Source organism: Labrus mixtus, chromosome 11, assembly GCF_963584025.1.
Source record: "Labrus mixtus chromosome 11, fLabMix1.1, whole genome shotgun sequence".
NCBI classification, from domain to species: Eukaryota; Metazoa; Chordata; class Actinopteri; order Labriformes; family Labridae; genus Labrus; species Labrus mixtus.
In genome coordinates this window covers 7,108,613-7,119,834 of record NC_083622.1, presented here as the reverse complement: position 1 = coordinate 7,119,834, position 11,222 = coordinate 7,108,613, and the positions used below count along the sequence as shown (strand labels likewise).

General features: G+C 43.7%; 2 protein-coding genes across 5 annotated transcripts in view; both read left to right on the top strand.

Annotated features, from left to right (window-relative positions):
• The window catches only part of lingo4b (leucine rich repeat and Ig domain containing 4b), an 83,567-nt gene that overhangs the window by 23,749 nt on the left and 48,596 nt on the right, over window positions 1-11,222 (top strand). The window lies entirely within an intron of this gene.
• The window catches only part of si:ch211-113g11.6 (uncharacterized protein LOC559008 homolog), a 45,961-nt gene continuing 43,141 nt past the window's right edge, over window positions 8,403-11,222 (top strand). Inside the window, exon 1 of the mRNA XM_061049783.1 lies at window positions 8,403-8,756. Within this exon, the coding sequence (XP_060905766.1) occupies window positions 8,678-8,756 (79 nt within the window). The 5' untranslated portion in view covers window positions 8,403-8,677. The remainder of the gene's footprint in view (window positions 8,757-11,222) is intronic.

Here is an 11,222-nt window from a genome sequence, read left to right as displayed (position 1 = left end):
TTTGTATTTTTCACATAACACAGAAAAATAATGTGCCTCAGTATCATTCTCACCGTGGACAGAGAGAATGCTCACCTGATCATTGTCATCGTGTACATATTAAGGTCAAGGGCGTTTGTGTGCGCTGGCTTTATTCTATCATTTTATCTAGTTCTGGGGATTAGCGTCACTCAAACACGGCACTCTGGCCGTGTGTGTAAAGGTGCAGACGCTCTACACACCGAGCAATGCTTTGTTTTGCAGAGATGGAAATGCTGCACTCAAAAAGCACTGACAGCTTTGTTTGTTTGCTCCCTTCTTCGTGAATGACTTGTTTTATTAAATGCCTACATTCAAACTTTAACTGTGTGTGATGATTTGTTTTGAGATTGTTTCATGTAAGATTTTCTGAAAGCTTTCAAACAGTTGTGAAAAAAAACCAATCCAATCATCTTGAAAGCAATCTCTCAGTGGATGTGCGACTGAAATCTTTCCATTGTTGGGATATTTGGCAAGAGAGGAGCACTTTTTCTTGCATAACCAAAGCACTTAATCTCCGAGCTGCAAGTCCATTGTGAGGACTTTGTGTTCGATTTGAGACAGAAAGTGGCCTCGTTGCCCCTCAGACAGACAATAAAGCTTTGTCTGGCAGTGAGCCACACAAGTGTATGTTTTTCTTTCTTTACTGAAGAGAGACGGAGGATTATGTATGCAGAGGAATACCACTGTGTCTGCTCTCACTCATAGTCCTGCAGGAGCGCCCACCAGGATTTCACTGTCTCAATTTTTTTTTCACTGAAAATTAGGCCCTATGTTCCCACAGCCCTTTGTTCCCACAGTTCTAATATTTTTCTCAAAATTAAACCCTAAGTTCCCACATTTCTAGGACATTTTCAAAATTAGGTCTTGTGTTCCTACATTTCCCTTCAATTTAAGCCCTTTCCTCCCACAAGACGATGGTTTGCGTCCAGTTGCTGCGCTTCATTCGACTGATCTGACCGGAAGTTAGTCAATGCGAGGCCTCTGTGCTACTTAGTTTAGTTTGTTTATTCAAAAGGACAATGTGCACTTACATTAAATGTTTGCAATAAACAAAGAGACCAAGCAAACAAAGCACCAGATTTAGCTAAAAGCTACATTCCATCTGTAGTCCATTGCTACTGGATAATAGGTTGGGTGTAATTGGCTGCCAAATCGGGAGAAAGGGGGATAAAATCTGATACAAATTTATGAAAAAGGAAATGTGGGAACATAGGGCTGTGGGAACATAGGCACGCTCCCATCTTGCGCTGTCCCGCATGATTCTGTAACTATCCCGGGAACTCCTTGCTCTCGGGCCTCCTGCTGCCCGGCGGTGCTGCACCGGCTGCGCTTCTGAAAACGCGGCCTGTGGATGTTGACGGACGACGGAGTACAGACCCGTAACAGAAACACAATGCACACGTATCTGGTGGAAGTTCTGGGGTACACAAATGGCCCAATACAAGCTGAGATTAAGGTCTTCCAAATGTCCCTCCCTTAATACTTGAAGAAAGGTACATGAGAGGTTTGAGAGTCAGGGATCACACCAGAACTGATTCTCTCTCTGAGAATCTCTCTCTTACAGCAGAACACGAGTTAAGATGTAGAGTCAAGCGGGTAATTCAGCTTGAGAGGTTTTCTTTTTTCTCTCTTCAATTTCATCGTCTCATGTTAGGACCTCTCGTCACGCCTCGTCTCCTCACAGGCGAGTTGTGTGGAAGACCACCTCCATCCAGTGCGGGTCAGTTCTAATGAGTCAGAGATAAGTGAAGTGCTTGAGACAGTGAGGGCTGCCAGAGGAGGAGTTAATGGAGACATTTTTTAGGCTGGCAATCGCTGAAGCTATCTCTCCGAAGGAAAAGTAGGATGGTAAATGTCTGAAAGATGGAGGGAGATCCAGAGAGGGTCCGTCTTTGAAGAGAAACAATCGACAAATACAACCTGTCATATTTGTCTTTTCTGTTTTAAATCGGTTTCTCAAATTACAAAGAAAACTGGAAGTCAAGTCGAATGAACATGTTTCTCTAATTGCATTTCTCTGAAGCTGCAGCCACCGTTTCCGTTTGCTGCTTTTAATTTAGTCGACTTAACCAGTTAGGCCTATTCCGCTGTCGCTCTGGACAACAGCGTCAATGTAAATGTAAAATGCATCGTGGTGTAAAGAACCCCCCCCCCCCCCCCCAATCTTCAAACCAGAGGAGGAGCCTGAAAGTCGTCTAACAGCAGATGCAAAGAGACCATAATGTTCTGGGTGCATGTCAGTCAGGGAGGGGGAGGGGCTTATAAACACCACTTTAATCTGCCCCTTTGGCTTTCTGTCCAATGGGAGCAAATAGTTGTATTAAAATAGATAATGTGAGAGGCCAAGCTGCGCGGGGGATAGCACCCGCCAGACAGACCTATATAACAGAGTGAGACAAGCAGAGGTAATCCAAAGGGTTTAAATCTCTGCTCGTACACGTGATTATCAGCGGGGGTTTTTTTTCTTCTTTTGGGTTAGTCCAGGCAACTGCATTAGATGGACAAAATGATTTTCTATTCAGTGATTCAACTCTGAGCACGGCAACTCTTCAAACTGTGCTAAGCTGAAGGCAGCCCAGCTCATTGGCTCGTCACTCTGAAGTGTATTTCTCTGTTTTATTGTTGACGGCAAATCTGCAGAGGGAGGATACGCTGCAGCGGAAACACGACATGTCAGTAAATGTCTGAAGACTTTCATTCATATTTCAGCTCGGGTACACACTGACATGGGCGTAGCGGGGGGGGGGGGGGGGGGGGGGGGGGGGGGGGGGTCTTTATGGGCCTGAAATGAATACATATAGTGTTTGTTTAGATTTGTTTCTCTCCATGTGAAAACTGTCAGAGTAAAGGTAAAATGGGCCAAATAAATGAACATGGTTATGAAATCTTAGCAATCAAAATAAATAAATGAAAACCAGAGAAGGTAGGCGGTTTTAAGGCACCCCCACACGGCCATTTTGGACACCCCTCGGTTTGTCAGATATGAGAGCAGTTATCAGGTCACACCAACAGGTGTTGCAGTGATGGAAGCGGGCAAGAGAACTGGTTCAGATAGAAGTGATTGTACCCGATCTAAAAAGCCTCTGCATGTTTCTAATAAGCTCCACGAAGCAGAAACGTGCTCAAACTAGGATCAATATTGGAGATGCTTTTGAAAAATGGAGAGAGGTTAGAACACAGAAAGGTTTACAGACCGATGCAGAGCTGGCTAAACACTGAAGCTTCAGTGTCCACCACATGGTGACCTGAGTGAACATCGACTCTAGAGAGGAGGGGGCGGGGGGAGACAGCTCTCTATGATGTTTAGAATTTGGACTGCAGTACCCATTTTAACCACTAGGTGTCAGAGTTACATACTGCTCCTTTAAAAGCTTATTGTAAACTTCCAAAAATTTACTTCCAGGCACACGTTTTCGACCCAATAAAAAGACTCTCTGACCTCCACCTTCTACAGTGGAAGACAGGTTGCAACCTTCAAGGTTGTCAAAGACGACTCTTCATGAGCCATGTCCTGGTTTTCTCTCAGTTGGATTTGGGGAATGCTGACATGGAATCGTCACAAAACAATTTGGTTTAATCCGCTTTTGAGTGTCAAGGTCAGTACCAAATATCATGTCCATCCAATTTTCATCCAGCGGCTTTCAAGATATTATTCTTTGGAGAAGTGTTGGACTGGCTGACAAACCTCAACAGGGCCACAAAAATGTGTTTCTGACATGAGGTTGGATTTCTTTGTGCATGATGAACTCGGTTTTTAAAGGTGAGGTATTTCAAAAATGCTGCAGGAATTCAGTTTAGTGCAAAATAAAAATATCAGTGACCTCATGTCTGAATCTGTATTATTGAGATTTAGAAGAAGAAGACATTATTTATTAACCCTGCGAGGGGAAATTAAATTTTACAGTCTGTTGTTGAACACGCTACACATACACATGCAGAAACAGGATCCTAAGGACATGCACTAATGTAGAGATGTCAGAGTGAGGGGGCTGCAAACTGCGATGATCATGAGCAGGTGGGGGGGTTTGGTGCCTCACTCAATGGCCGCTCTGCAATGCTCAGGAAGTGACCTGGCACCTCTCCAGCTACCACACCAATTTCCAGACTTGGTCCGCACCTGGACTTGAACCTGCGACCCTCCAGTTTCCAACCTAAGTCCCTACAGACTGAGATACTTAAATTTAACAAAAGTTTGGAAAACATCAAATTTACAATCTTGCACCAGAGTTTAAAAACCTTTTTTTGTGGTTATATTTCCAGTCTTCTCCTGCAGCACTCTGCTTTATGTTTATTGTCACCAGCATGTGGTGCCAAACACACACATTTAAAAGCGATCCATTACATCTAACAAGCAGAACAATTTGCCCAAGTGTTCTGTAAGTGAGTCAGTTTAAGAATCAAAGATCAACTTGTGACTCTAACCTGACTGACGAAGAGGAACGTCTGAAGTTCATTAAGAAGGAGGCAGTTTATCTAAACAGCTGTTTGAAAGCACACACATCAAATTGATTTGTAAATTGACACCGATGTACAAATAAAGGTTGACAATGTTACAATAGACAGAGATGTGAAAATGCATTTCTCTGTGTGGTATTATCAGCAGGAGACCTCTAAAACATCAGAGAGTGTGGACCTGTTTCCATCTGTTGTAGAGTAAAATATGATGCATGGTGAAGATTCCTGCAAACTCCAGGTGCCGACCAAATCTGGAATTTGGTCTGGTGCCAGGTCACTTCCTGAGCACGGCCGAGGTGCCCTTGAGCAAGACACTGACCCCCCTCAAGAAGTGCTCGCTGTGTGCAGCCCCCTCACTCTGACATCTCTCCATCAGTGCATGTCCTCAGGATCCTGTTTGTGCATTTGTGTGTATTCCAGTCTGTGTGTGTGTAGCATGTCTCAATAACAGAGTGTAAAATTTAATTTCCCCGCGCGGGATTAATAAAGTAATAAAGTTCAGTCAGTCATCCTCTTCTACACACACATCACACCGACCTGATCCAGGGACGCTCTCACATGGTGTAAAGATTGAGGAGGTGAAATCATTAAGTCAGAGTGATGACACACAGATTGAAAGTCTCCCTTCTGCTGCCATCTAGTGTTTGACATCTTCCCACAGCAGCTTTGTAAAGACTGCATAATAAAAAATGACATCACTGTTGAATGAGGTCATCTGTGCAGCAGACAGGAGAGTTCAAACACACACGCTTTAAGGACTAACTGTTGTTGCCCCCCTGCTGAGCAAGGCCTGTGGAACAAAGAAACTCAATCAGGTTCAGGTGACGTTATGTTCACCTGTAGGGAGATTTGTTCTGCAGCCAGCGAGATGATGACATCCATCATGACACACAAATGACCAAAACAGGTGTAACAAGAAACAACATAGGAGAGAGAAACCGTTTAAAATCTGATTAAAAATCACAAATAAATAAGTTTATCCAAAATGGTTGAATATTTGGAAGGTTGCAAACTCATTTTAGGATAATTTTTCAGGCTTTGATTATTCCAATAAACAAAGAACAGAATCTCTTTTTAAACTTTCTATAATTAAAGGAGCAGTATGTAACTCTGACCCCTAGTGTTTAAAATGCATACTGCAGTCTAAATTCTAAACATTGTAGAGAGCTCTCTCCCCCCCTCTCTAGAGTCGATGCTCACTCAGGTTGCCATGTGGTGGACACTGAAGCTTCAGTGTTTATCCAGCTCTGCATCGGTCTGTAAACCTTTCTGCGTTCTAACCTCTCTCCATTTTTCAAAAGCATCTCCAATATTGATCCTAGTTTGAGCACGTTTCTGCTCGTGGAGCTTATTAGAAACATGCAGAGGCTTTTTAGGTCGGGTACAATTCCATCGCTGCAACACCTGTTGGTTTGACCTGATAACTGCTCTCATATCTGGCAAACCGAGGGGCGTCCAAAACGGCCGTGTGGGGGGTGCCTTAAAACCGCCTACCTTCTGTGGTCCAAACAAATCCAGAGCATTCAGGACCAGAATCTAAAGTTAGAAGGAGGACATACTGGCTGCTGCACTGTTGTCAGAGAAGCCAGCACTTCAACATAGCATGTTTCCTTAATGTCTGATCATATAGTAAGATCACTTTATCATTTCACTCTCTACACATCTCACTGATTGGACCTTCAAGATGCACAAAGTACGTCTCACATCCTCCACTCTGAGTATGAGCTTTTACCATCCTGCAGATACAGACGATGCAAACAATTTTAAAATCTGTTTTATACCCACGTTGTGCATGATCGTCATGGTGTTCTTATATTTTCTCTGTGCTTTTCTCTTTACATGTGGACTGTGTTTGTTTCTGTTGATGTATTGATTCGACTGTAGAGGAAGCTGAATGTGTGCAGCACTCGGGAGTCCAAGCCAAATTTCCCCAAGGGGACAATAAAGTGTACCCTCTCCCACCGTGTTGTATTGTACAATTTAATTTGAATCTCTGTCGATGATTGTACAAGAAAACCCCATCCACCAAGAGCGCTCTCTCCTCCTACAGGACCCCTCCTGTTCAGGAACATAATACCAGACACATTTCTTCATCTCTAAAGAAAAAGGTTTCATCCATAAGTGGATTTGAAGGTCTTGATTGAGGGGAATAATCGAGGGACGATTAAAATGTTTGAGAGAATTCAGACGAGGCAAATTTCCCCCCTGGTGATGGCCTTTCAAGGTGTGCTTCCACCAAAACCTTCACCTCTGTGTGGCATATTCCGCTATCTGAAAAGAGTTAATGAAGAGGTAACCCTCCTCAGCTTTTCCAAACAGCCTCATGCTGATTTTCTTCCAGTCAGGTTCTCGCTGCTCCCTCATTTCTCAAAGATCACCCAGATGACGCTTAAAAAGGCGTTTAATGGAAGCATCTGTTTGGTTGCTTCCCCTAACACACATTCACAATTTAGAGTGCTTCAATAATTTCAGATTTCACTCAATTAACTCCACAAATGCGAACGCAGCAGAGCCAAACTGCTGATTCATTCCCATACAGGCACTCAGGCGCTATTGACACATATTGATCTGACATTACACTGGGAGCACTTGCTAAGGAAATACCAATATTGGCTGCTGGTGTTCGGGCTTGTGCGGAAACATAAAACGGCCTCAAGATTGACTGGTTTAGGGTCAGGGGCGTCTCCAGGATTTATCCAGGCCCCATGAACAGGACTCACATTGGGCCCCTCCCCCACAGCCTCAGCCAACCCTGAGATTTCACTATAACCACACCTCCAGTAAACACATGATTTCTCAAAAGTCTCAAAATAAGAACAACATGTTACCCCTTCAGTATTTTTGATATCACAAATCAAAAACCATACAATCTCTATTTCAATGATTGATATTATCAAAAACTGCAACATCTTTTTTTAAAGGAAAGAGTGTAAGAGAATAAACATGTTCATAAAAAAGATTGCATGTAAACGCCTAGAAACCATTTAAATTGCACAAAAACATTGACAACGTTGACTGCAACATTTTTAAATCACAGTACAGTATGCATCAATCCACACATTACCAATGTACAATGTATAAATCCCAATGTCCAAAATAAACCCAAATGTTACCAAGGTCCAACGCATGAAGGCCAACATTACCAACGTTAACAATAAATCCCAACTTGCCATTGTCCAATACATGACTCCCAATGTTGCCAATGTCCAGCATCTGAAGGCCAAGATTGCCGTTGTCCAACACTTGACTCCAAATGTTGCCACTGCTCATAATAAGACCCAACATTGTCCAACAATAAGTCCCATCATTGAAATTGTTGGACGCATAAATCCCAATGTTGCCAATGTCTCAGTACAGTTTAGAAAGGGTGCAGGAGTTTGCCTGTAATTTCTCTTCATTTAAAACAAGAAATTATCCATATTGGGTGCAAGAACTGTTATTTTTGTTGCCATGGTATCCAACAGGTATCTATATTGTTTGTTTTTTTAACTGGAATTACTGTATATCAAACATGAAATTCTGGTATAATACCGTAATAACGACCACTTCCTCCAATGGGGCTCTGGGGAGTCAGCCCCCCACAATACTACGCCCATGTAAAGGGTCACATCAGGTCATAATTATGTGTTAAGTTAGTTAGGTCATCTTTCATCAGAAGCCGTTTGAAATAAGGACTACACTTCACAGCTTGAAGTATTTTTTTTTTTTTAAGCTGTGACCTGATTGAGGAGTGTTTGGTGTCCTCATTGTGTAAACAAATGTGAAATGTAAAAACAGAAGGAGTACCATGTTTTAATGGTGCATCAAATAAATGAAAATGATCAGCAACAGGTTTGACGTGTAATCCTTCGAGTCTATGATTTTAAACCCAAAAGTAAATGTCTTAATTTTTTTTAATTTTTTTTTTTCTGCAATACCATTTTTCATTCCTGCGTCCCTGCTGCTCAAAGATCACACTCCCCCCTTTTTGTCCTTTTGTTTCCGAGGTGGAGCCTGATACCCCGACTTCTCCCAAACTGAACTGCCGGGCGAAGCAGACGGACAAGATAGAGGACTGGTGGCACAGATCCGGGACGCAGAAGATCGGGGAGGGACCTTAAAGTCGGCTGCGAGGACGAAGAAGGGATTTTTGTGGAGCGCTTTCACGATTCTACAAACCGGTTTTAAAGACGAGCGAGAGAGAGAGAGGGATCCGAGAAAGATGAATTATTTCATCCTGATGTCGCTTTTTGCCACGGTTATCGTCGGAAAGTCACCCCGGCTGAAATTCGTTGTGCACGGTAGGCAGAGCTGTATTTTCCTCTGGATGTTGTTTGCTTTCACCACAAGTCACATTCAGCCAATTATTTATGTCGCCAAGCTCCTTTTTTATTAATCTTTTAAATGGATTAATGAACGAGTGAATGAAAGAAGGGAGATAGTTTTTTTTTTTTTTTTTTGCACGATGGGATGTAGCCTCGTCAGTAAATGTTCCTGTTATTCTCAAGCACCCGGGTTATCTTGTCCGTTGCAAAGCTGCACAAGCAGTTCCCATAAAGCCATATTGACGGAGCTACCTCTGGATTAATCTCCGAAAACACCGCCCTCCCCCCCTTCAACTGACTGAGTAGTAAATTACGCGCTCCATCATTCGGGCCCCGTACACATGTTCACAGGATGAAGCAGGACGAGCACCTTGAGTGAAAACCATTCTTTTGTCTTATCTTGATATTATTTAGTGGCATTTTTAGAGTTTCTGATCAAGTTTTGTGATTTGTTTCGTCAAACGTCAGGTTTGTACCGTGTGCTCACTCGCAGAAAGGCACATTTGATTTGGACAACTTGTGGCTTTTCTGTGTCTTTCTGACAACTTCTGTGTTCGCTTCGTCTCTCTGAAGTCGAATTTCACACTTTGCCCGTGTTTGAAATGCACAATCGTTGGGTTTTTCTCTGCCAGGGGCACCTCGGCTCTAATTGGCACCCGTCCCTGATCCACATCCGAGCGGAATAAAACCAGAGGCGCACAGAAGCTATCCCTCTCTCTTCTTTTTTGGCATGAACATGGCGCCAGTTCACGAGGCTGTGCCCTTTAAATACACGCCTTCCTATACGCCGAAAAGCATCATTACTGTGAAATATGACTCTTTGGAGGATGACACCGGCGCTATAGCTTTCGCGTCCTTGCGGAGCTGCAATGCGGGACACCGCAGCTGCTTCACACTGCAGCAGAGGATCCCGTTTCCGCGAAAAGAGAGGGGTTCTATAGGACAGTATCTGCGATACAAACATGTATACTGTGTACAAATACACAGACATGGAGAGAGAGAGGGAGAGGAAGAGAAGGGGAGGGGAGAACAATCGATGGAAAATTCCAAGCCGACTCCTAGTTATTTATTCCACTCACGCCGTTTTACGCCTCACACAGTCCCGTAATGTATTCAGCAATCAGTAGAGATGGGGGCTGTGTGTCTCAAGTTATCTGTATCTGTATTCCTCCCCCTCCCCGCGAATGAGCACAGTACAAAACGCACAAGATGACGGCCCCGGACGTGCCTGTCATATCAATCAAACTCGTTGTTATGCAATAGCACGGTGAGCTGTAAAACGCCTGTCGTCAGGGCACACAAATGCACACGGTTCACAGGTAGAAATCTGTCAGAGGAGATCCATCAGAGGAGCAGTTTGAGCCTGAAGAGCAAACACCTTGTCATGGAGCTGGCGCTGTTTCAGCACCACGGACAGCGCCGAGGTCCTCATAAGGTCACTTTAAGGTGCAGGCTCATCACGTGGGGAATGTTACAACAAATAAAGACGTTTTGGTTTGTAAAGCTATGGTTGTTGAGATGATTGTGGGGGCTAGGACATGCAGTCCAGCTCTGTGAGTTAGTCGCCAATTGTATATTTATGGACAAATCCAAACATTTGGCAGGTTTGCAGGCCTGGGCAGCAGCAGTAGTCTGTAGAGACTCCGGCTGCAGTCCAGTGCACAGACCAAAGTATGGTGATTGCACTGGCTGCTGGAGAAGTGCCAGTGTACTTTCCTGAATACAGTAAAGGTTTCAACAAGACACTGAACCCCCAAACAGCTCAGGAGCGCCCCCTGTATGCAGCCCCTCACTCTGACATCTCTCCATTAATGCATGTACAGTAGGTCCTGTTTGTACATGAGCCTCATGTGTGCAGCAGCCTCTCATTAAAGAGTGTAAACTGAATCCCACTTCTAGATTTTAAAAGAATAAATAATGACTTTTAAACCTCGCCATGGAGCCGCTGTTGTTTCAGCATTTTGTTGTTTATGAAGCCGTGATGGCTGAGGTTATTGTAGGGACTCGTGCAGTTCAGATCTGTGTGTTAGCTTACAAGGTCTTCACCTGGATATTTTGGACAAATCTGAAAATTTGGCAGGTTTGCAGACCGTAGCATTTGGTGGGTGAAGGTCTGCGATTAAAAAAAAGGGTTGATTTGAAGGCGTAGAGTCAGACATGCTGTGTTGTCTGAGGTTACTGAAGGGGTGAGATAATTCTATTTTATTTGGAATGAAAAGAGGGATGAGGGAAAAGACAAAAACCTTGTCATGGAGCTGGCGTTGTTTCAGCACCACGGACAGCGCTGATGTCCTCTGAAGGTTCTCCTGAGCCGTTTGGTGCGATTGAAACAGACACTTGTGCGCTTTGTGTGATCGTTGGTTTGGTTCGGGGTGGTGTGAATGCTCAAACTAACTCTGGTGCAGATTAAAGAACCAAACTCTTAGTCTGCTTAAAAAAGGG